The 26,932-nt window shown below is 37.3% G+C and overlaps 1 protein-coding gene across 7 annotated transcripts in view; it reads left to right on the forward strand.

Annotated features, from left to right (window-relative positions):
• The window catches only part of bi (T-box transcription factor bifid), a 481,645-nt gene that overhangs the window by 285,416 nt on the left and 169,297 nt on the right, over positions 1 to 26,932 (forward strand). For 6 of the 7 annotated variants that reach the window (XM_067780328.1, XM_067780331.1, XM_067780324.1 and 3 more), the window contains 2 exons: positions 9,068 to 9,181; positions 13,214 to 13,376. In XM_067780328.1, coding sequence (XP_067636429.1) covers positions 9,068 to 9,181; positions 13,214 to 13,376 — 277 coding nt within the window. The remainder of the gene's footprint in view (positions 1 to 9,067; positions 9,182 to 13,213; positions 13,377 to 26,932) is intronic. The other variant, XM_067780330.1, reaches the window with a different exon arrangement.

Consider the following 26,932-nt stretch of genomic DNA (forward strand, 5'->3'; position numbering starts at 1 on the left):
CCTGATTTATCTCTAAAAGGCCAGCTGCATTGCTTGTTCATCACTTAAAAAAACAGTAGCGAAAGATCCGAGGTTAGCTTGTTACTAGGTTACAACCGCTTGGTCTTAGTAGGAGCATAAAATTACTGTAGAATCAGCTTGACTTGAATATCAGATCAGTTGATCACTTGGTGATCACTTTACGTATATGAAAACAACGCTTATACGAACTGGCCCTAATCGAAAGCAAGTATTGGTGGTTTACTTGAAATATATCCCCGATGATCTAAGTAATCCTCACATAATCGATACAAGCAAATGTAACATCACTAGATCATATGATCATGATTTCATTTAAAGCAAAAAAGTTAGGCGGTGTCCTCTGAAAAAAATCGTGCTGCCTACATTTAAAAAAAAACCATAAGTTCACTTGATCGCTGAAATTTCCTGCCAAGTGATCACTGCGTATATCCTCACATAATCGATTCAAAGATATAAAAGATCACATCGTATAGTGATCAATTTTCAAAAAAAAAGAAGAATCTTGAAATCGCTTTAAATTTAGCCCTAATGAAATTTAAGATCACTTGATCACTGCGAGATCACTTTGCCTAAGAAAAAGTCTCTGTGACTTAACTGAAAATAATTATAAGCATGCGATTGAGCAGATTCAAAATCTCTTGATCACTTGGTGATCAGCGGATCATGTAAGCACTTTTCTTAAATAAAAATACCAGGCTAAGTGTATTTGATAGCAATTATTGATAGGATCGCACCAAGAAGATGCAAAATCACACTAGAACACATGGTGATCATATGACATGATCGAAACAAGAAGATACAATGTCACTAGATCACCTGGTAATCACTTGGTCATATATTATAACTAAATTTTTATACTCATACAATTTTTCCAATTTCCACTGGAGTCATTTTGCATGCGCATATCACCCGTAATATTTACCTGCCCACTCAACACATCAAGTGCTGCATACTCGCACATTTGGCATGCAGTAATGGTTGACTGGACTTGGCGATGTATGCGTGTTTGCAACACTTCAACTACCTGCAATACATATGCAGACAGGACGCGCTTAAGCACGTGACTTGCATATGAATTTCTGAAATATTAGTTTTTGTTTATGTGACACAAAATTAAGATGAATGATCGCGCAGAAGCGTGAGCAGCAGCTGAAAGGTGTATAAATGGCAGTAAAACGAAGTTTAAATTTTCGTTTTTGCAAAATATATATATTTTTTTAATATTCATTTATTTCGCTTGAAAAATATTTCACAAATTTAATAAGTTCTTTTTGGTTTTTAAATATGAATTGAAATTTTTATGCACCATTAAAAATTAATATGCAACAATCAACTTCATAAATGCTTATTGTTTTTTTTTTGTTTTTTTGTGTAAATTAAATTTTTGGAAATCTTAAATTATAAATGAATATTTATAGAAAACAAAAATATATTTTTAATTTTCATCTTGAATTCAAGGCTTAATACGTGCATAACCAACTTCGTTTGTTATTCAATATTTTGCTCTCAAAACGCCGAAAAAGTGAAATGCCACAAATGGCAACATTCTTGCAACGCTTGTCTCTTCTTTTTTTGTTGTTGTTTTATTTGCTGCAAACGCCACCAGATCCTATGCATCCAATGATGTCATATTTGGATAAAAACGGTTGAAAAAAAGAAATTGAAAAACAAAAGGTAAAAAAAATGCTTTGTTAAAGCAGCCAAATTTTGACCATCGCACCAAACAGTCGTTTAGTCCGATTGTTCGGTTTGACGATCCGTCAACCGTGTGCCGTCAGAACAATTGAAACAACACGCAAGGCCAACACACAACAATAATACGACGTACAAGCAGACATCACAGCTTGTTAACAAGCCATCAACAAGACGGGCTTGAATGTGTGGCAGTACAACAAAAAACTAATAAAAAAATCAAGAATATATAAAATCATCAACTTAGCGGCGCCTCTTTATTGGTATTTTTGTTGCTGCGGCTTTGGCTATCAACGCACCACAAAAATACACATCACAGTGCGCCTGCGCTGTTGTAGGTGCTGACAGCTTCTTGTTTGATGATGTAAGCTGCAAGTATTGCGGCGTCTAAAAATTGAATATTTCAACCCAAAGTTTGTGCATTTTTGATCAATTCCGTTTGTGGATGAAGTTTTGATGGCTTTTTTTCTTACAAAGAGAAGAGAAGGTTGTTGCGCGGAGAGAAACGGAGAGAAGCGAAAAAGTCCTGAGAGAGAGGGAATGAATGTGTGTAAGCGTAAGAGATTTTTAGTAAATCGTTATCATCTATTAAATATTGGACATTGTATCACCTTTTCCTATTATAACAGGATCACTCCCATCTAAATTAAGAAAGATCAGTTGAAATAGTTGTTAACAAAATCAAACGCGTTTCATTCGCTCAATGTGTTATAGCTTCTGACTTAGTCGTAAATGAGAAAGTTATTGCCATGTTGGTTTTTTTGAAAATCTTTGGTGATAAACCAATTACCTATTGTTAGTTTCAACACGCGGCCTTGCATCTGGATCTTGTTAAAATCACCGAGTGATCACAAGATCACTTGAATCATAGATCGTAAGGATTGGATGCCTTAGGTCATGAAGTCAGAGATGTAAATCTTGAGCAACAGGTATATATTTTACATTCAGTTTAGTTGATTGAGTCTACAAATTAACGATTTGGGAAACGTTTTCATGATTAGCTTAACATAGCCTGGTTGATGGTATTAGTAATCTATATCACACAATTTTTAGGATATCTTTTTTAATGTTGAATTGTCCCTCATATATGGAATGATGAAACACCATTTTCAACTGGATCACTGTGATTTTGCTCCTCGCAAAGTTATGCTTACAACATACACCTCGCTTAAACAAAATACTTAGTTCAAATCACATCATCAAACACCTCGCTATTGTAAATTTATGAGCATCACGTGAAGTTCACTTGTTATATAAATGCATAGATAATACTTAAGCGAGACCACTTAAACACATAATGATCGTTTTATGTTTAAACTAATTGAAATCACTTGGAGATATCACATGACGTGATCAGTCAAGGAAGATCAATCAAACATTGTCAGAACTCGTTCGAAGATAAATGCAGCAAGAGATCGGTAGACCGTTTGGTGGTCAGTGTATTTAAAAGCTCGCCCGGTTAAAATATCTAAAAAAAAGTTGATGTTCAAGTATTTTAAAGCATCTAACAACCAAAGGATTTTCAAGATAGTAAGATCACTTGAATAGTCTAAATAGCTCACAGGTCTACTCGAAACAACTCACACTCTGAGTTCAGCAATCTTTCCGCTTTCGAATTGCGAAAGAGTACACTCTTTCGTCACTGTGTAAAAACATATCACGATCGCCGTTCAACGTACGAAATGAAGATGCAGACCAAAAGCGCCCACAGCACAAAAAAGGGTCAAAATTGGCACGAATTGCAGCCAGTTAAATAGCTAGACAACAAGGTAAAGAGGCAGATGCCCCAGCAGACAAAAGACGTACAAATGGACTGACACACATACCCGAGGACCCACAACAAACAAGCCAAGAATGGCAAAGCAGCAGAAAAACAACAAATATGGAGCTGCGATCCAGTGCGCCAGACTCATGAATCAAATTTAACGAACTAACTGCGCGTGCAGCACAAATGATGACAACGTCAATAAATACAATAGCAACAACAACAACAATCAAATACCAAACCAAAAAATACATGAAATATGCGATGATGGGGCTACAACAAAAACAAGTCATCATCATCGTTAGCAACAGCCTCAGTTACAGCACCATAAGAACCATTATGAACGTTAACTAGGTTTCTCTGGTTAACTGCTGGCGCTATATGGCGTCGCAAATGGCCCGCCCAGTTGACGATCGAGAACGATGGTGCGAGTATGTTTGTTACCTTGTTTGTTGTTATTATTTGCTGGCCGTTCGCTGGTTGCCCGTGCCCTCTTGATGCTGCTGAGGGTGATGAGTTTGATGATTATGAATGAGTTGTTGGGCAATGAATGATGCCGTTGCTGTTGCTGGTGATGCTGCAGCTATGAGGTTGGTAATATGTTTGTGGACCTATTGTTGTTGTTGTAGTGTTACTTGATTTGTTGCTGTCTGTGCTGGAAAACAAATAATGCCAGCCCCCATAAATTTCAGCTTTCAATAACTTGAATTATGCTATTTGTGAAGTTAAGACACGTTAAAGTTTGAGATCTCATACATGCAGAAGAATTGACGGCCGCGTATGATCTGGCGTCTCTGCAGCGCGGTGATATTGGCTGCAGTTTAAATAATTACGCTTGTGAAATTTGAAGAGTAAATTTTTCAGTGTGTAAATAGTCATCTAGAGAAACTTTGGTACAGAAGGCGCTCTATGTTTTCTAGCACGTAGATCCAACTTTTCCAATTGAGTGCCCGTAGAACTTAAGACATTAGGGAAGGAAGGTAGTCGCATACGTGGACGACTTAGTGATTCTGGTCACAGCGAAACTCCAGCCAACGATTAGCGAGCTGTAATACGGCACTTCGCGATGGGCAACGAAACACGAGCTAGGGGTAAATCCAACAGAAGTCGAACTTGTCCTGTTCACAGGAAAACCGAAAATCCCCTCGTTTAATTTACCGAGGCTAAACGGCACAACGAAAAATCTCTCGTCTGAGGCCAAATATCTTGGCATGATACTCGACTCCAAATGAAGCAGGAAAGGGCACCTTGAGGTGAGATCACAGAAAGCTTTAACATCAAACCACACTTGCAAGAGGGCTTTCGGGAGGAACTAAGGACTATCATCTCATATCATACATGGGTATGTCAGGAGCAGTGAGCAGCGCACCTCAAGAAGAGTTAAACGTAATTTTTCACTTGATGCCGCGAAAGGAAATCTATGAATAAGAGAATCCAACATGTGGAAATCAACCGTATAAGGGCACGCAAAGATATAAGATGATATCGCAAGGGGAAAATTTAACAGAATAACAACTAACCTGTATCCCTTTGCTGGGTCCCAGGGCATTGAGATATTTAAGGGAATGAATTTGTTTTGCAGATGGGATGGCTAGGAAAGGTTCCGAAATGTACAGAAGCGGGGGTGATAGCTTCGTAAGCCCACCACAGTGTTATCTCCCGAGGAAAATCGAGAAATAAGAGATAAGGTTAACGGGCTTGCTGTGGACCAACCGTGATGATTACGAGGTCTCATAGTCCTTATGGCCATGGTGGACCTTTCACTGAGAAAGAAATTGGTTTGTTAAAGACCACTAGGAAGTAATCTGGTTGTCTCCGAGTGGAAGTGCTAACTTCGGATATTCTTAAAGTGATATAAGCTTTCCTACCAGAGATTTGACTTTCAGTTCGAGATTTAATCGTAATTTGTATAGAGTCGTGACTTTCTCTCGACTTAAAATCAACATATTTTTTGTTAAAATAACTTCACCCATCTATTCCCGCTTATTTTTTCAAGTGTAATTTCCATTGTAGCTTTTTCAACTACTTCTACCACAATTTGCTGTTGCTGCATTTGCTGCTGCTGGCTGCACAGATTGAGTGATTGCTGCCTAAAGTTATAATTTTCACATTTGCTGTAAATGGGCAAGCAAGCGCCAGACGAGCGGCCACAGCTTAATACAGCATTAGGGCTGCTTAAGGACTAAACAAAAATGTTGAGTGTGTGTGTTGTTGTTGTTGTTTGATGAACTTGCAACCTGCAGCCTAAATAAAAATGTTTGCTTTCGAATTTAATGGTTTGTTGGTTTTTTGGGACATAACTACATATCACTATATATAGAATGGCTGTCGAAGTGATCACACACACACGAACATACACATAGCTTCATTCACACACACAAACATATGCACTTTTTCTGTATTCATGCACGCTGTGGTGATTTGAACTGCACAAAGTTGCAACATTAGCACGATCGGCCCACATAATGACCGCTGGCATTGCAAGTGGTTTGTTGTTGTTGTTGCTATTGTTGTTACTATTACTTTTTACCTTAACAATTTTGTTGTTGCTGAATTTGTGTGTGGCATGATTTGCTATGATTTGCTATGGCATGATTTCATACTCTATAATGTTCTTGTTATGGTTACAGCGCGCGGTGGCAATTTTCGAATTTGCAACTTTTTCCTGAGTATTAATGTTATGGTTAGGTGTTTTTGTTGTTACTTGATATTACTGTTGTTCATTTATGTTGCAGCCAATTTCAATTTAGTTCGCTGCAAGCTCTGCTATAAACGTCGTTGACGTCTTGAGTGAAAATTTGTAAATTTGACTGATATTCTGGAGGCGTGTTCGTGAGTGTGTATGTATGTTGGTGGCGCCACCGGCAGGCGCCACTCGTTGAGCGTGTAGAAAATATGGTTGTAACAAATTATATGTGGTAAATTGAATGAGATTTTGGTGGTCAAATTATACAAAAATGCAGTTTGTTGAGGAAGAAAGTCGATTTTTTGTTGCTGTTTTTATTGTTGTTGTAGCTGCACAGCTGAGTAATGTTGTTCCTGCTTAATTGAATGTCTTCATTGTGTGGTTTTTTGTGTAAAAAAAATATTATATATACATTTGCTCAGAAATTTTGATATTTGTGAAATTTTTTGGAGACTAGAAATTCCTGCATGCATAATGATAAATTTTACTTAATTTCAAAAAATAAAAAAATTTAAAAATAAAAAGATGATAAAAAAATTTTAAGGACTACCTTTATATAAATGGACCAAAAAATAGAAGGCAATTTTTCCTTTAATACAGACATAGTCTTGTTGAATTTTGACTAAAAAACTTTAGCAATAGCTCTTGTCATAGAATCTTGGGATTTAAAACTACAAAGGTGGACTTGTGCGTTACGTAGCTCAAATTTTTTGATCAAACATTGCACTGTCACCCAGTTTTAAACTATATTTCAGGTTTCAAGTCTCTAGATTACTAGGAAGTTAGTTTAAAATCGATTGCGAGATTCCCAATTTAAAACTGGTTTCCTCAATATCTTGATCCATGCGCCACCTAGCGAAATTTTTTTGGATAAAATATTGCATTACGGCCCAAGCTTCATGTCTCTAGCTCATCGGGAAGTTACTCGAAAATCGATCGCAAGATTCCCCCCATTTTAAAGGATTTGCAGTTATCTTGACTAGCGCGCCACCTAGCCGAACTTTGTTTTCTACAAATTGTATTGTCACCAGGCCTCTAACTAAGTGCCAAGTTTCAAGTCTCTAGGTAACAGGGAAGTTAGTTAAAAATGGATTGAAAGATTCCCAGATTAAAATGTATTTTTCTAATATCTCGATTCATGCGCCACCTAGCGGCATTTTTTGATCAAATGTTGCATTGTCACCGGGTTCTGACACACCGCCTAAGTTTCAAGTCTCTAGCTCACCGGCAAGCTACTCAAAAATCGATTGCAAGATTCCCTGCATTTTTTCAGGGATTTTCAGGGATTTTCATTTATCTCGATTCGTCTGCCACCTGGCGGAATCTTGTTTTCCACGAATTGTAGTGCCATCGACTCGCAAACTATGTGCTAAGTTTCAAGTCTCTGGATCACCCACAATTTAGTTAAAAGTCGATCGCAAAATTTCCATTTTAAAACTAATTTTCTGTATATATCGATCCGTGCGCCACCTAGCGGATTTTTTTTTTTTTTTCATTTGCATTGTAATGTCTCTCAGATCTGAACTATGTTCTGAGTGTCAAGTGTCTAGCTCAACGGGAAGTTACCGAAAAAGACTTTTCCGTGGGTCAAAAATTCGTATGGAAATGAGGGGTCAAACATGAAGGCGACTTAATATAAAGGTAAAAAAAAAATAATAAAGCAAAGCTCGCTAATTAAATACATATGATCATATTGATATAATAGTAACAGCGGAAGTATTAAAAACAAATACTGTAAAAATCCGAACAAATGTTACTAAGCTATCAAAAGCGCGCCTAAAAATCATATCCACACCATTAGGAATAAACTACATACAGAGTGTATGTGCTTACATGGTGATCAAACGGAATATAAACAAAAAGGCAACTCTTTTTAGAGACCAATTGTACAGCGAACAACGGGACATTCATATGGATTAGCAGCTAAAGGCATCTGCCTTTGCACTGATATGAATGTTGGAAATTCGAGTTCAACGCTCAGCTCCCGAAAAGCTAGCTGATGAAGAAGTGAAATTCAGAAACATGTCCTAGTAACCATCGCCGTTTGTAAACTTATAATTTTTCTCTAATATCAATTACAATAATAAAAAAATATAAAAAAAATGAATTAGAATAAAAAATGTAAAAAAACTATGTATCTTTGAAACTAACAAAAAAAATCTCTACTTATTTTGCTTTGGTTGTTGTGCATAGGTATTGAAATCAAATAACAATTTTTGTATAGTTAAATAAAAAAAGTTCTTACATTTTATTAATTTAAAATTAAAACAAACAAGTACATAAAAAAAAATACTATCTTATTTTTTTCCAATAAATTCAATTTTTTTTAAATCGAATGCTCTAAAAATTAAAAAAAAAACTTTGATTAGAAATGAATAAATAATGTTTGCATTTTTGTATGCAGTTAGAATAATTAAATGCAAATTACATTAAAATTTTTTAAATTTTTCATTTATATATATATTAATTTATGTAAATTTTTCACATTCCATTTTTTTTAATATAAGTTCAAGTTAAAATTTTAAGGTTTAGAAAATAACAAAAAATATTTTGTGAGAGTTCAAACCAATTTATAACAATTTATAAAAAAAATAAACATTCTAGTTGATTGATTGATTTGAAACAAGCTTCAGTATGAAAAAAAGTAAAATTTTATAATATACAATTTGTAATATAAAAAATATAAAAATCGCAATTATTAGATTCATTTATTGAAATTTTAAAATTTTAAGAAAAAAATTTTTTTTTAATTTTATTTTCTTTTTTTTTTCAGAAGGAATAATTAGTATAACAAATTTATTTTTAACAAAATATTTATTAACACAGATAATTAAGTATTATAATGCTTAATAACTATTGTACAAAAAAATATAACATAAAACTTCTCACTTTTTTCGTTGCAGGCAAATGTTTCCTCAAATGAAATTTCGAGTTTCGGGTCTGGACGCCAAGGCGAAATACATTTTGCTATTGGATATCGTTGCAGCAGACGATTACCGTTACAAATTTCATAATAGGTGAGTTTTAAATTTGTATAAGTTTTTATGTGTCAAAAATAAATGCACTAGTACTAAATTAAAATACATAAATATAGTACAATAAAAAAACTTAAAAAAAAATTTATAATAAAAAAAAAAATTTTTTAAATAAAAAATTTTAAAAAGTTTTGAAAGAATTTTTAAATAAACAGTTAAGACAGTTTAATGGCATGTTTATAAATGATATTTTAACTATCAGAAAAACCGAAAATAAAATTGGTATGAAAACTGGAAAAATTTAATTTATTTTTTTATTTTTTTAGAAGCTCTAAATCAAAAAAGCTTCAATACAGATTTTATGTAAAAAAAATGCAAAATAAAATTAAATTTTTTTAATAATTTGGGAAAAATTTAAACAACGTGACATCAGGATCCTGCAAACCAATTTGCAGATAGCCAACAGGGGAAATGTTCCTACATACATTGGTCCAACATCCAGCAATGTTCTGGATATTACATTGAGCTCCGAGCGTGATATATCAAGGTATGATTGGATGGTTCTTGATAGACCATCCTTCTCCGACCATGCGTATATAAGCTTCAGCATCCCACTAAAGAGGGTAGAGAAGGGAGGAACCTTTAGAAACCCTAGGGCAACGAATTGGACTAAATTCCAGGAACATGTAGAAGCAAAACTGGGACAACCCAAAGAGGTTGCTAATGTAGAGGAACTGGAGGAGTCGAATGAATTCCTAACAAGGACGCTTATGACTGCGTATAACAAAGCTTGCCCTCTAAGAAGATTCAGAGGAAAAGCAAGGCCGCCATGGCAGGTAAAAGAAATGTTTAAACTCCCAAAGACCGCGGAAAGCGAAGCGTGTCGGGACGAGTACAGGGATCTACTGAGGATCTACAAGCGTGAAATTACCAGGGCGAAGAGAAACCCATGGAAAAGTTTCTGTACGGACATAGAGTGCTCCAGTGAAACAGCACGGTTGAAAAAAGTCCTAGCAAAGGGAAACATAGTCCAGGGACTAATAAAGAAAGAGAACGGGGAATGGTCACGTGATAGTGAGGAATCCCTTGAGGTGCTTCTCGATACACATTTCCCATCGGGAGACGGTTTAGAAGAACCAGCAGACATCACTCACACTACGATCACGGAGCTAGTGGTGCCGGGCTTGGTGACCGATACCAAGATCGAGTGGGCAGTGAAGACGTTTTCTAAGTTTAAATCGCCGGGCCCAGATGGTATATTCCCGGCCATGCTACAAGTCTCAAGTAGGGCGGTCGTGGAATGGCTTAAAATAATATTCGATGGGTGCATAAGACTGAATCATGTACCGCACTCTTGGAGAACTGCTCGTGTAGCTTTTCTACCAAAGGCGGGGAAGATCGGTCACGTGTATCCCAAAGACTATAGACCCATTAGCTTAACATCATTTCTTCTCAAAACCTTTGAAAGGCTGATAGATGTGTACATAAAGTCCAACGTGGATGAAAAGCTGCTCTCCACAACACAGCATGCGTACACCAAAGGCAAGTCGGTAGACACCGCATTGCATAGGGTGGTAATAAGCATAGAGAAATCTCTGGAATATAAGGAGTATGCTCTAGGAGTCTTCTTGGACATTGCCGGGGCTTTCAATAATGTTGCAAAATGGGCGATTATGGATGGTCTTAATTACATTAAAGTACATCCTGCCTTAATCAGATGGATCGGCTGCATGTTAAATTGCAGAAAGATTACATCACAATGGGGATTGTACGAGGCCACGAAATCAGTGGACAGGGGCACGCCGCAGGGAGGGGTGCTATCACCTCTGCTGTGGACACTGGTCATCAACCAACTGCTCAGGCAATTCGATGAGGGACCCGTAAAACTTACGGCTTACGCAGATGACGTTGCAATTGTCATAAGTGGAAAATGCCTTCCAACGATTAGTTCTTTGATGGATCGGGCGCTTCGGGATATTCATACCTGGGCATCTAATGTCGGGCTGAAAGTCAATGCGGAGAAGACGGATATGGTCTTGTTTACAAAGAGGTACAAGGTCCCAAATTGGACCAGGCCTAACTTAGGAGCGGTGACCTTACAGGAGCAACCTTGCACAAAATATCTAGGAATCATCCTAGACAGTAAGCTGTCATGGAAGCTCAACGTGGAGGAGAGGGTCAAGAAGGCCTCAACGGCACTCTATGCATGTAAAAGAATGCTGGGGTGTACGTGGGGTCTATCGCCCTCTCTTTCTCATTGGGTTTTTACAGCGATTGTAAGCCCTATTCTATACTATGGAGTTCTTGTTTGGTGGAAAGCCACACAAAAAACAACATACCTCAAAAAATTAGAGGGGGTATGCAGACTATCGATGATTTGCATTACGGGAGCCCTGAAAACAACCCCGACGGCTGCACTGTATGCCATTCTGCACATTCCACCTGTAGACCTGGTAGCAAAGAACAAAGCGTTAACGACCGCAACCAGGCTCAATGCTTCGGGCAAGCTTGAGCGCCGACCATATGGCCATAGTAGTATAGCGTCATCATTCACAAGACGAACAGACTACATGATTCCCTACCTGCACTTTGAGGGAGATCTTAAGGCCACAATCGAGGTGGACGGTTGGCGCAAGGGTGCGCAAATGGCGGACGAGGCGATACATGTGTACACCGATGGTTCCAAAATAGTGGAAGGAGTAGGGTCTGTGGTATACTGCGCTGATCCAGAAATAAGCACATCCTACAGGCTGCCGGATTACTGTAGCGTTTTCCAAGCGGAAATATTAGCCGTAACCAAAGCAGTAGAAACCCTGGAAGAGAATAGCTTAAGCTGCAACCGTGTTAACTTTTATATTGACAGTCAAGCAGCAATTAAGGCAATAATCTCATAGCACAGCATCTAAATGCGTGTTAGGGTGTAAGCAGTCTCTGGAGAGAATCGGGACAGGGAGAAGCATACATCTATAATGGGTCCCAGGGCATATGGGAATAGATGGGAATGAAAAAGCGGACGAATTAGCTAAAAAGGGCGCATCCCTTGAAGCTTGCTCCGTAGACGTCCCAATTAGATTGGGCGAGATTAAGCGAAGGCGATGGGTGCACGTGATCGACCAAGCAGGAAAGGCGTGGGTTCAAGCGCGGGGCTGTAAAGTGTCGAAGATTATGTGTAGGTCTTACAACCTTAGACTAACGCAGTTGCTTCTATCATTAAAAAGAGAGGACTGTAGACTCATGACGGGTATTCTGACTGGACACTGCCTTCTGGCGTCACATGCCTTTAAATTAGGCTTGGTCAGTGATAGCAGGTGTAGGAAGTGCGTGTTGGAGGAGGAAACGATCGAGCACGTTCTGTGCTCATGCCCTGCACTTGCCAGGCTAAGACTCCAGCTATTAGGAGTGATACAGCTGTCAGATCTAGAAGCAGCAAGTGGCTTAAGTCCTAGGAAGCTTCTAGTATTTGCCAAGAGGACGGAGTTATTTTATAACATAGGTCCTGGTTTTTGATAGGGTTTTTCAGTTTGGTCGTTAAAACAAACTTCTGGTAACACTACGGACTCAATCAGTCTATGTGAGGTCCTCATGGACCGGCCAGTTCAACCTACCTACCTACATCAGGACGGACAAGGCGATCGCCTTACAAACATGCATAACTTTAACACATAACTACATACGAATTATGTGATGTGTGAAAGATAATATATGCGTAAGAAGGCAATTGGTAAAAACTTTACAAAAACTAAGGCATGACGTAGTTGAATGCGTTTATAACCATTTCAACTATCGTAGGAGTGCGGGTTCGACTCCCACTCCCGGGAGAAAAGGCTTTGAAGAGAATTACAAGGTATAATCGAAACAGCTGTCGCCTTGTCCGTCCTGATGTCACGTTCTTTAAATTTTTCCCAAATTATTAAATAAATTATAAAATTAAAAATTTATTGAAATAAATGTTTTCATACATTTAAAGCGATGCGGGCAATCCCCGGCAAACTCATAAAATTAAATTTTACTTTTAAATTTTTTTCATATGCATTAAATAATTTTTTTATTACTTTCCTGCCTTTTTCTTTTCAGTCGCTGGATGATCGCCGGCAAAGCGGATCCAGAAATGCCAAAACGCATGTACATTCACCCCGATTCGCCAACAACTGGCGAACAGTGGATGCAGAAGGTCGTCTCATTTCACAAATTAAAATTGACCAACAATATTAGTGATAAACATGGATTTGTAAGTACTGTACGTCTTCTCTGTTTACCGAAAATTTCATGACACAAAAAAAAGTATATTTATGTATATGAAAATACAAAAGCATTCAGTCGCGTAATTTTCGATGTTGAAAACAGAAAATGGCCGCCTTACTGCTGTTTATGCGTGAACAAAAAGTTTGGTAAAAAAATAAAAATATTTGTCAATTTGAAATTTTTCAGCATTTATAATAAGTTACGCACAAAAATTTATGCGAGATAAGTGTTCAATTATTTTTTTGAGAAAAATATATAAATAAGGAATTAAAAAAAATATAGAAACAAAAATTTATTTTAAAAAATTTCTTAATAAAAAATTTTTTTTTTGAAATACTTAAAATTATTTAGGCAAACAATTTCATCCATATAAAAAGAATTGTAAGCACAAAAGCAATTCAAACAAGTAAGGAAGGCTAAGTTCGGGTGTAACCGAACATTACATACTCAGTTGAGAGCTATGGAGACAAAATAAGGGAAAATCACCATGTAGGAAAATGAACCTAGGGTAACCCTGGAATGTGTTTGTATGACATGTGTATCAAATGAAAGGTGTTACTGAGCATGTTAAGAGGGAGTGGGCCTTAGGTATGTAGGTGGACACCTTTTCGAGATATCGCCATTAAGGTGGGCCAGGGGTGACTCTAGAATTTGTTTGTGCCATATGGGTATCAAATGAAAGGTGTTACTGAGCATGTTAAGAGGGAGTGGGCCTTAGGTCTGTAGGTGAACGCCTTTTCGAGATATCGCCATTAAGGTGGGCCAGGGGTGACTCTAGAATGTGTTTGTACGATATGGGTATCAAATGAAAGGTGGTAATGAGTATTTTAAAAGGGAGTGATCTTTAGTTCCATAGGCGGACGTCTTTTTGAGATATCGCCATAAAGGTGGGCCAGGGATGACTCTAGAATTTGTTTGTACGATATGGGTATCAAATGAAAGGTGTTACTGAGCATGTTAAGAGGGAGTGGGCCTTAAGTCTGTAGGTGGACGCCTTTTCGAGATATCGCCATTAAGGTGGGCCAGGGGTGACTCTAGAATTTGTTTGTACGATATGGGTATCAAATGAAAGGTATTAATAAGGGTTTTAAAAGGGAGTCGCCCTTAGTTGTATATGTGAAGGCGTTTTCGCGATATCGACCAAAATGTGGACCAGGGTGATCCAGAAAATCATCTGTCGGGTACTGCTAATTTATTTATATATGCAATACCACGAACAGTATTCCTGCCAAGATTCCAAGTGCTGTTGATTTCGCCCCGCAGAACTTTTTCATTTTCTTCTACTTAATATGGTAGGTGTCACACCCATTTTACAAAGTTGTTTTCTAAAGTTATATTTTGCGTCAATAAACCAATCAAATTACCGTGTTTCATCCTTTTTTTCGTATTTGGTATTGAATTATGTCATTTTTTTCATTTTTCATTTTTCGTAATTTTCGATATCTAAAAACTGGGCGTGGTTATAGTCGGATTTCGGCCATTTATAAAGTGAGATAAAGTGAGTTCAGATAAGTACGTGGACTAAGTTTAGTAAAGATATATCGGTTTTTGCTCAAGGTATCGTGTTAACGGCCGAGCGGAAGGACAGACGGTGGACTGTGTTTAAAAACTGGGCATGGCTTGAACCGATTTCGCCCATTTTCACAGAAAACAGTTACCGTCATAGAATCTATTTTCCTACCAAATTTCAGAAGGATTGTTCGACTTATGACATTAAAAGTATTCTAGACAAACTAAATGAAAATGGGCGGAGCCACGCCCATTTTGAAATTTTATTTTATTTTTGTATTTTGTTGCACCACATCATTACTGGAGTTGAATGTTGACATAATTTACTTTTATACAGTAAAGATATTAAATTTTTTGTTAAAATTTGACTTAAAAAAATTTTTTTTTTAAAAGTGGGCGTGTTCTTCATCCGATTTTGCTCATTTTTATTTAGCACATATATAGTAATAGTAGTAACGTTCCTGCCAAATTTCATCATGATATCTTCAACGACTGCCAAATTACAGCTTGCAAAACTTTTAAATTACCTTCTTTCAAAAGTGGGCGGTGCCACGCCCATTGTCCAAAAACTTACAACTTTTCTATTCTTTGTCATAAGCTAAACCCACCTACCAAGATTCATCGCTTTATCCGTCTTTGACAATGAATTATCGAATTTTTTCGGTTTTTCGAAATTTTCGATATCGAAAAAGTGGGCGTGGTTATAGTCCGATATCGTTCATTTTAAATAGCCATCTGAGATGAGCGCCCAGGAACCTACATACCAAATTTCATCAAGATACCACAAAATTTACTCAAGTTATCGTGTTAAAGGACAGACGGACGGACGGACGGACATGGCTCAATCAAATTTTTTTTCGATACTGATGATTTTGATATATGGGAGTCTATATCTATCTCGATTCCTTTATACCTGTACAACCAACCGTTATCCAATCAAAGTTAATATACTCTGTGAGCTCTGCTCAACTGAGTATAAAAAGATAAGATATTACTTTTCAGTTAAATACTTTAAAAACTTAAAAAATTAATAAGTTACGAACAAAAATGTATGGGAGATAAATATTAAATAAATTTTTTGTGAAAAATTTATAAATACATATTTAAAATAAAAAAAAAAATAAAAATTTATTTAAAAAAAAATTTTAAAAAATATTTAAAAATATTAAAAAATTAAAAAAAAAAGGTTTAGCTTTTTTTCCTCTTTTTTAAATTAAAATACTTAGTAATTAAAACATCTATAAATTGCACACGTTAAACATAAATTTTAAAATTTCTACAAAATTTATTTTCATTCGCAAATTTTTGTTGTGTAAAAGCGAAAAGTTTAAATTGAGAAACATTTTTATTGGCTCATTCATATAAAATTTTTTACTTATCTACATTTAAATATTTCGCATTATATTTATTTAAGTAGAACTATGCAAGTGTTTGATAACATATAACTTATTGATAGCAAATATTTCAAATCAATTTTTTTTTATTCATATCAATACGCCATTTTGATTATATAAAGGCCGTCGTCGCGCATCAAATGCCGCCTCTAAACAGCGCCATTTTCGTCGGAAACTTCAATTGAATTTCGCGCAAAACAACGAGTGCTTTATGTTTGTATGCCTTTTTCTGTTGTTTTTGTTGTACATTTTATTTATTGCTCAGCGCTGTCGAAGCTGCAAAAAAGAAGTGTATTGCACCAATAACAACAAGCACAACAAACAAACAAAAAATAGCAATTGTGTAGCAAGCAAGAAAAAATCGTTTGAAAATTGAAAAAAAAAAAAAAATGTTAACAATTTATAAATTGCTTGTCTATTATATCGACACAAGCCGTGTCGGGTAGTTTTGGTAAATTTCGTGGCTGCAGCCGACTATTCCTTCGACTATAAACTGTCATGTATGCTGACGGTTAATTTGTGGGGAAGTAAAGAGGCGTTTGAAGGGATCAGGTTTCAAAGAACACCCGCTTTTATGGATGCTTAAGTCCATCTTGAAAGTCTCCTTGTGCTTTGTATATCACCTACGATTTTTACTTCAAGGATCAGCCTTTTAATTTTAGAACGGTCGAGCATTTTGCCTCTACATTCGGGTCACAGTTGCGCCCAACGTTGGGTAGGGTTAGTAGTTATGACTTTATGCTTGGCGTTTTCCTGTTCCTGTCTTTTAAATACCTTTGAAAGATAACGATGTATTCAAGATTGAATGAAGATGAATGATTTATCAATAGGCCGATAAAAACAAAAACAATTGTTGATAACGATGTATGTTGGAGCTTTCCAACAAGTTCCGGCAGTTTATTTGTTTCGTCGTCCTGATTATATTGTTTGTCATTACTCTGACAAGTAGTTTTTTTCAAACGGCCGAACATTTCCGTCAGTTAATGCAAATTTTCAGTCTAAACGTTGTCATATGCCTAAATTTACAGAAGTCCTCACCCAAACGGTTTTCCCCAGCATAAAATGGCATGATCACTCAAAACTATCTTCTCAGAGTTTCAGAACTTAACTAGGTATCTCCCGTTTAGTTAAAATATTTCTAGGTTCTTTATTCGCAGTAACAGCATAGCGACTTTTCTTCTGGGTAGAGCTGAATTTCTGCTTCTCTTCTATATACCCAAGAACGCTTCTTTGAAAAATAAAATGCGCTTCATTTCATTGAGCTCTAAGCTGTATCTGGCGGATCTCTGAACCAAAGCATTACTCAAATGCAGCCTAAGCTTTTCGTTCTTTCATCTTAAAAGTGCTACGCGTGTGACTAACACTGTCCTCTTTAGCTCATGGAACTATGGGCAAACTTCATTTAATTGCAATCGTCATGTCTTATTTTATGTGAGATATGCAGAAAACTCCAGCTTCCTTATTGATTTTCCATCACAAGTTTTATTTATTCATTAATTATATCCGCACCGCAGCACCGCTCACTTCCTCACGCGCATATCATACACACATATAACAGCTGGACCATCAGTTGATAATATGAATAGTATTGATCCCACCAAAGATGAAAAGATCAGCTTTAATAACAAATAGAAATAATCGCATGTCGCCGCCAAAGCCATACGCCATAAGGCGGCAATACGCGGTACGAGCAACGCAGATATAAAATACATAAGATGAAGAGCTTGCTTCGGCTGTGGCTCATCAAAGGGGCAGCGTTACAGTGGCGTTTGGCAGTGGCGATGATCATAGCGATTCATATTTGTCTGCACGCCTGCACAGGCCCACCGAAAATGATTGTGCCTGCAAGTGCGCGCTCGGCAACGCAATTGAAGCGTTGGTGCGCAAAGGACCACCAAGAAACAAGCTACGATGCAACGCATTTTATGCTATCGAAATACAGCCCCTATGCTACCAGCAAGCGCGCGCCATTAATATTTTTTTTCTTGTTTTGTTGTTTTTCAATCAGTCTCTTTTTGCCAATTCCGCCTGATTTTCGCCAAACGTTTGATCTCATGCCGACGATGCTGGTAATAAATATGATCTAGCGCCGCCGCCGCCGCGCTCACAACTCTAGTGCTAGAGTAGTGGTTGGTCGTGCCAAGTCCGGTTAGGTTGGTCAATAGTTGTATGGTGTTTGCGCATCGATTTGCATATGCTTGCGCTCTCAAGAACTCTTGTACAAGCGTATGCAGGCATACACATGCACGCGCTACATTTCAGTTGGTGTAGTACTTGTGTTCTTGTAGTTGCTTGCATGCAGATTAAATAGCGCAATAAAATGAAAATAAAAATTGTTTAAATAGGCGCGAGATTACCGCTGATGCCGCAATGATCAGACAAGAAAAATTTATTTATTAATGTGCGCTATCGGCAAAAATTGACTGCCGCGTTGCGCGCCATTTTCAAACCTACAACGAATTGTATATGGTGTGTTAGTGTTGGTGTTGGCGGCAATTTGCCAGTATTGCTTTTGATCTTCGCGCGCATAATGCGTGGTCAGTTGTGATGGAGTGTGTTGCAATTGGTGGATCACGTTGTAGGCTTATGGAGGCTTTGTAGATATGCGCTGTCGCCACCACCCGCTGTGATGAGCTTTAGAGGAGGCAAGTACAAATGTAGTCAATACGCTGTACGTTTGGCGGGGTTTTCATCGAATTGGCTAGCACCTATGTTAGCGCGCTATTTAAGCGCAAGACTTTCTAGCTAACAGTTTACTTTAGAGATGCTTGTTATTACATTTTGAGTTCTCCTTTACACAACCAAACCCATGAACTCTGACACTTTGGTGGGCGCTAGTTGCTGTAATGTGACATATGCCATTTGTTGTGTAATTTTTCACGCGCTGCAGGTGGAAAAACCGCCAGCTTCAACCGAAAACGGAAGAAACGTACCCGCGTAGTGTTTGAAAGCGCAGCGCTAGCTGTGAAGGGTTACTTGAAATTACTTACTTACAAATACAGCTATTAATAGTTGTTTTTTTTTCTTTGAGCTGCTAATTTGTCGTTGCGGTTTTTATTATACGCCCAGCGTCAGATGTATTGTTTCACATACCCGCTGACCATATGCGCCCAAAAAACCACCAACTACCATATGTAATTTCAGGTTGAGCGCGTGTTTGCGGTTTTCAGTCGCAAGCAAGTAGACGCCCCCATAGCTGCGCGCTCTGGCACACGCACTCAAGTTAGCACGCGCGCGCCCACAATTTGTCCATATGTTTGTATTCCCAGTTTACTGTAGCACCTACGCCCCAATATCAAACGTTGCGCCTTTCTTGTGTGCCTTAAAAGTTAGTGAACTATATGAGCCCTCGCTGAGCACAACTTCCTTGCGCGCTGGCGAAACTCATACCAAACACTTTTGAACTGTTAAACTATGCGACTGACTGCATGTCAAAATATCTAACCAATGAAAGCAGTGGCAAAGGTATGTCCAATTTGACCTACTGCTCATTCATGCTTCGATTTTCCAAAAATAAAAAATTATGCACTTTAATTATAGTTTAATTTTAATATTCTCTTTTGAGTTCGTGGTTTCTATATATTTTCAAGGTAATTTAAATTTTAAATATTTACCTGCGATAGTTGCGCTGGAAGTTTAAACAGGCTATGGATAAACTAAAGGAAAGGCGCTTCAGTTAATTTGGTTTCCGTCGGAAACGGACAGTAGCTGATTTGGTAGTTAAAGGGATGTAAGCTTAAAATAAGCTTATGGAACCAGAAATGGTTGCGTGCCAAGGCATGACGAACTATCGAATAAAAGTATGAGAAAAATTCACACACCTAACACCCAAAAAAAGTGTAGATGCAGACGAGAAGGACGGGCAAAGGGCTGGCATTCAACTTAATCCAGCATAACTTTTTGCTTGAACTGCTTCTTTAAACTTTTCAAAAGGAGGTGAGTTAAAAAGAAGCTACCCACTTTTCGAGAGCGCTCAGCATTGTGCGAATGCATACAAGAGGAATTAATTTTAACACTTGACGCAATATGTTGTACGTCGTCAGCGTCACACCTCAATTGGCAATGCGGCAAAGCAGCGCGTTCAACGAAGTGTTGAAGTGTGTGCTACAAACACAAAAACGCACACAAACGCACGCATAGTAAAGCACTAAAATTCAGGAAAAAATTTTAAATAGAGCTAAGCAAGCAAAGAGACGCGGAGCGTGTAAAAAGGGATAGCTTGTTTGCGTAGCTGCATGTGTGTTCAAAATTTCAACCCCAACGTCAGCTGTTGCGAGTAGCATGGCTGCTACTTAAGCGACAAAAAAAAAATAACATATATAAGTACTTGTAGGCTATAAGCTAGGCGTGCGGTAAGGGGCGCGCGGAAAGGGAAGCGCCGTAGAGAGCGCGCTGCAGAGGGCGCGCGTTAGCTATAGAAAACCACAGACACAAGGGGTGCGAAAGTCGTACAAAAAAAGCGCGAATCAATATGGCCGTTTGAGCTAAAAACAACAACAACAACGTTTACCATTAACGGATTTTACTAGTAGTAATAATTTCTCTACTGCGCTTTAGTTTTATTTGTTGTTGATGTTGCTTTGATTTGTTGCTGCGCTTCTACAACTGAAAAATGCCCTTAATAAAGTTTCTACATAAACATTTTTTTTTTTAAATTGTTGTTCTACCTTTTTTTTATATATTTGTTCTCGAACACGCCGCTGCTTAGCGTATGTCGCATTTTACGCTTTGTCGGCGTGCGCTTTTTGTCAAAAATTCTCTTTGATTTTGTATGCGGTTTGTGAAGCGCTTTTCTGTGTTGCCTTTTTTTTTTGGTAAAGCGCATTTGCGACGCGCTGCGTTGCTGCTGCCTTGAACGATGAGTTAGTAGCCAAAGAGATGTGAGGCATTCAAAATGTTAGAACTATAATAGTTTTAGAAAACTGTAAAGCTGATGCAGAAACTTTAAATATTGATTTTAATTTAAACTTAGCAACTGTGGGAAATTTCAAGAAGGACTCTCAGTCAAATTTATTTGTTCTATTCAAACATTACCGGCGGCCACCGTGGTGTGATGATAGCGTGCTCCGCCTATCACACCGTATGCCCTGGGTTCAACTCCCGGGCAAAGCAACATCAAAATTTTAGAAATAAGATTTTTCAATTAGAAGAAAATTTTTCTAAGCGGAGTCGCCCCTCGGCAGTGTCTGGCAAGCGCTCCGATTGTATTTCTGCCATGAAAAGCTCTCAGTGAAAACTCATCTGCCTTGCAGATGCCGTTCGGAGTCGGCATAAAACATGTAGGTCCCGTCCGGCCAATTTGTAGGGAAAAATCAAGAGGAGCACGACGCAAATTGGAAGAGAAGCTCGGCCTTAGATCTCTTCGGAGGTTATCGCGCCTTACATTTTTTATTCACACATTACCGGCTCCTCAAATATGACCAGAAAACATATTTATGCCTAAAATGCTGAGTACATTGTTTTCTAAAACTTTCTCAAGATCTTAAGGTCCTCTTTTGGAAGCGCTGCCTCAACACGCTGCTCTCGATCTACGAAATAAGATCAGCTCATCGCGTTGTAATAAAAATTATGCCCGCTTGTGGAAGCACAGGTCTCAAAATCATTAGCTCTCAAACTGTTCGAAATACTTGAATATAAATTTCAAAGAACCTTCGACCTTCTTATACAGAGGTGCTTGATGTGATTTTAAGTCTGAAGTGACAGTTATAGAGACAGTGACTTATAGAAAAAGGCAGTATAGAACCTTCTAATCCTCTCCCGAATCAATAGATCTCTCTCTCTACTTGTTAGCTTTCAGGTTCATAAATTACGTGGAAGTTGTTATTTCTTTCTGTTGACGAAGTACTTGAAGGCATTACCTCTCAAACAGTTTGGAATAAATGGAAAGTGAGTTCGGTCGCCTTCTCGACTAAATCATATCTCAACTTCTCTGAAAATCTTTGTCTCTCAAACTGTTAGTTACTTATTTTTAACGCCTCTTTCACTTTTTCAAGTTCTACTTGTTAGCATGCAGACTCACAAATTATATGCAATTTATATGGTGATTTTAGAATGCCTTTTTGCTGTTGCAAAAATTTAGATCATTAGCTCTCAAACTGTTTACAGCAACTAGAGAATACAGTTTGACTCCTAGTGTAATTTTTCAGTTGATTTGTTGGCTGAAAGGGAATGTCTAAGAGTTGTAGATACCTATGCGCAAAATTTCATTTCTCTAAGCATTGCCAAATAAGAGCACTCGAAAGTAAATTTTAGAGCTGAAGCTGTGCTTAGTTAGCGAGCAACAATATTTAGCTTTGAAAACTCGGTTGTTTTTATACGCTTCAACTCATTACATTTTTTGCTAGAACTTCCGTAGCTTCCAAACTGTTATTGAGTGAAGAGCATATTTAGGCTGAAATGCATACCTAATTCTTCAATAGTTATTTTTATTATTCTCAGGCACTTTTAATGAATTGCAAATAGTAAAGTTTCTTGAAAAATAAGATTGATAGATAATTTTGCGAATCCCTGCAGCTAAAACTTGGACTTCAAAAATCCAATCAAAGAACTTAAAGTCCACCTAAAAGTATGCAATGTTTTGTCAGCTGCCCTCACTACCAGACTTTTACGCTTCAGGGAGAGCACTAAATATATAATAAATATGCCAATTACTTTCAAATTAAGTGTCAATTTAGATTGAGATAAATATTTTCATCGACCTCTGAGATTTGTCGTGAGCCATCAAAGGAAAGGTCGTGAGCTGCTGTCTCCTCGACATACAGCAAACAACAAAGCATATGGGTGATACACAATTCAATGATTAGTGCAAAGAGAACACATATTTCCAGCGGTTTGCATCACCAATGGTGACCTTTGTGCCCTTGTTATAGCTGTGCTACATAACACATGTGGTGAACATTGCAACTAATGTAGAAAGTGGCAAGTAAAAACTATCATTATTACCATGCAGACATGGTCAAAGAGCATTTGCTGGGTAAATGATAATGATGTTTTTCGTTTAACCAGACTAAAATAGAAATGATGCAAAGAGGTCTTCGTAATTTTCATATTCATTTAGTATATTGGTCGTCTATGCACTTAATTTTCTGCGTTTTTGAGCAATTCGTACCAAAAGGTTTACTCACACTTTTGGTGCTGGTATAAAAAGCTTTAGAGTGTCTCAATGTTTGGCTTCATAAAGTTTATCATTGAGAAATAACAACAAGTGGGCTTTTGGATCTTAAAACTAATGCAAAATTTTACTTGACTTTTGACAAGTGCTTTACGCAATTAATGGTTAAGAGCACGATATCGTGACTAATGACAAGTTTTGACTGACTGCTGACACCTCTTAATGTGTAGCGAGAAGGGCTGACAAGGTGTTCCATTCTTACTATGTATTTCACTTAGCATTGCAAAAGCATTTCGATATCCACTGATCGTCTTGATGCCTACGCAAAAAATTATGAATATTGGGTTTTACGATGATAAAAGGTTAAAGGTTAACATTGTTAACGTTTTCATGACTCCTGATTATTTTCATGACAGGTGACAATTGTCACAACAGCTGACAGTTCTTCTTAAACTATTTTAATTTTTTGACTTCAAACAACATTGCACATATCAAAGACCTTGGAAACCTTTCGATTCGAAGACTAGCTCTGGAAATTTAAAATACCCTTAGAAGTTTTTAGTAACTACTAATATATAATTTTCATGACTAGTGACAAGTTTTCAGGACTAATTACAACAATATATGCAGCTTTTTTACACGGTATATTACTTTCAGGGGTCAATAGACTTGAAGACAGCTAACTTTTTTTTGTAATGTAAAGAATTTGAGAAGATTAGTTCTTTTCTCGATATAGTATACAAGACCAAGGTAAGATTAGGTTGAACTGGCCGGTCCGTGACCTCACATAGACTGAATGAGAACATAATGTTGCTAGGAGTTCGTTTAACGACCAAATCAAAAAACCCTCTCAAAAACCAGGTCCTCTATAAATAAAATAAATCCATCCTATTTCTACGACCTATGTTATTTGCTGCTTCTAGATCTAATAGCTGCAGTCTTAGCCTGGCGGGCGCAGGGCACGACCACAAAACATACCCGATACTTTCCTGCTCCAACCCGCACTTTCTACATGTGACGCCAGAAGGCAGTGTCCAGTCAGCCTACAGCCCACTACTTTTCAATGGCAAGAGTAACTGTTAGTCTAAGGTCGTAAGACCTGCACATGATCTTCGAAACTTTACAGCCGCGCATTTAGCTCCACGCTTTTCCCGCTTGGTCGATCATGTGAAACCCGCGCCTTCTCTTAATCTCGCCCACTCTAATTGGGGCATCTACCGTACAAGCTTTGAGAGATGCGCCCGTTTTAGCTACCTTATCCGCATGAGCAGTTTTTGCCTTTTTTAATATCGCGCAAATCTTACTGGGACGTCTACGGGGCAGACTCTTTAGTTAGCTCATTCGCTTTTTCATTGTCATCTATTCCCATGTCCTGGGACCCAATATAGATGCACGCTTCGCCCTATTCTAATTCTTTTCTTAAAATATTATAACTACTAACATCAAATCATTTCATATATATTTTCGTATACTTTTTTCGTTCCTTTGTATGCATGTACACTAACCTGGTCGATTTGTATGGACCAAAGTTAACCGATATCGCTCCAACGATTTGTCGATAGGATTTGGGCTCAGTAAAAACGTTTCACTACGAATACCCAAAAAAATAATTTTCGAGCCTGCGAAAAAAAATGGCGAAGGGTCAATTTTTCGACCAAAACTCCCCAAAACCCAAAAAATACTTTTTTTTCAAATAGTGTTAACGCCAACGTTTTTACAACAGTTTTTTAAAAAAAAGAAAATATTTTTTGGATTTTGGGGAGTGTTCGAAAAATTTACCCTTTTTTTTGCAGGCTCGAAAATTATTTTTTTGGGTAAACGTAGTGGAACTTTTTTTCCTGAGCCCAAATCTTATCGAAAAATCGATGGCGCGATTTCGGTTAATTAATCGACCCAGTCTAATGTACACAGTTTGAGCGCTTCAACCAAATTAATTGCTGCTCAAAGGGCACATACTCTCATACACATGCTCCTGCTTTAAAAATGCTTAACATTATCTTAGCCACTTTTTCTTCTTCAGTTACTGCCCTCTTCAGCATCATCTCTCCACTCAGCTTCATCTACCGCATACGTTTTCAAGCTCACGCTCTTGCCAGCCATTATTCTGGTGTGTGCACTCAAGTGCAAACGTGCGTGTATCGCTTTAATTGCGTCATACACGCATATGTATACTCCTTCAGGTTGAGATGCTCCCTCCTCCTCCATCGTGTCCAACGCACGCCTCAGTACCTCTTACATATACTCTTAATAGTCCATTTGCTTGTTACATATAAATACATATATCCTTTGTGCGTATTTTCTTCTTTTGCTTGATTCACCTTTTGGTGTCCTCCTGCGGGATACTTGAAACAATTCAGATAGAAAATCAAAAGCATCTGGCGAATTTTACCTTTTTTTAGTTCGTTGGATAGTCGTCCGTAGCAAGGTTATTAACAAATACATGCATTGAAGCTTCATGTGTTACAGTTACATATGTGTAATATTATAGTGTAACACTAGAAGAAATTAAGTTTTAGTATGAAGCAATAATCGTTTTAGTTGTGTATACGCGAATGTCCTTTCTGATTTTTTCTCTAACAAACTGCTTTAGCGAGGCCTAGGCTCTGCATAGATTACATATGATATCAAAACAATGATTATAATTTTCGAGGACACAAATGTCCTTTTAAAAAAGTTACAAAAATAGCTTCAAATTACACCAACTCTTTATTTAGCTTTTATTTATATGAAAACTAAACATTTTTTCTCGCAGGATAATAATGTCCTTTAAAAAATTAATATGGAATTTTAGCGAAAAATGTGTTTGTTGGCATGCTCAAGCAAAATAGTTGTTAAGCAAAAATATTTTTTACAAAGGATCACAAAATTATGCATACATTTGATATTACAGCAAAAAAAAAAAAACAAAAAAAAAAAAATAACGAATGTCGCATATTGGAACGAAAATCGGCACTGATGATGGCACAACGCCGAAACCGGTTTGTCTCGAAACCAAATTTTACAAGGGATGACGGAGAATCGTTCCAATATACATATGTACATACATCATTTATCCACCCTGTCGGAAAATCAACAAAACAAAATAAGTTATAACGAATGTCCTTTAAAAAAAAAATTCAAAAAAAAATTCCAAAATACGCAAATTTTTGATATAGTTTTTATTTGCAGCAAAACTAACATTTTCCTAAACATTTTTTCGCAGGATAATAATGTCCTTTAAAAAATTAATATGAAATTTTAGCGAAAAATGTGTTTCTAAGCACGCTCATGCAAATACAATGTAAAACAACACTATTTTTTATAGAGGACTCCAATATCCTTGAAGAAAAAGCTACTTAAAAATTATTAAATTTTTCTCACTGTATGCCTTTCATATACATGTCTTAGCACTTACATATTTTCCTCCAAACTTCTTTCCCCCTCATACTTTTTGCTACATTTTTCTTTTGATTACCTTGTTAGTCCACTTTCTTACGTCCACCCATTGATTTGTACAACACATACATACAGACATAGTTCATAAGTTTGCTCTGCTGA

The sequence above is a fragment of the Eurosta solidaginis genome, chromosome 4 (genome assembly GCF_040869045.1).
Source record: "Eurosta solidaginis isolate ZX-2024a chromosome 4, ASM4086904v1, whole genome shotgun sequence".
Taxonomy (NCBI): domain Eukaryota; kingdom Metazoa; phylum Arthropoda; class Insecta; order Diptera; family Tephritidae; genus Eurosta; species Eurosta solidaginis.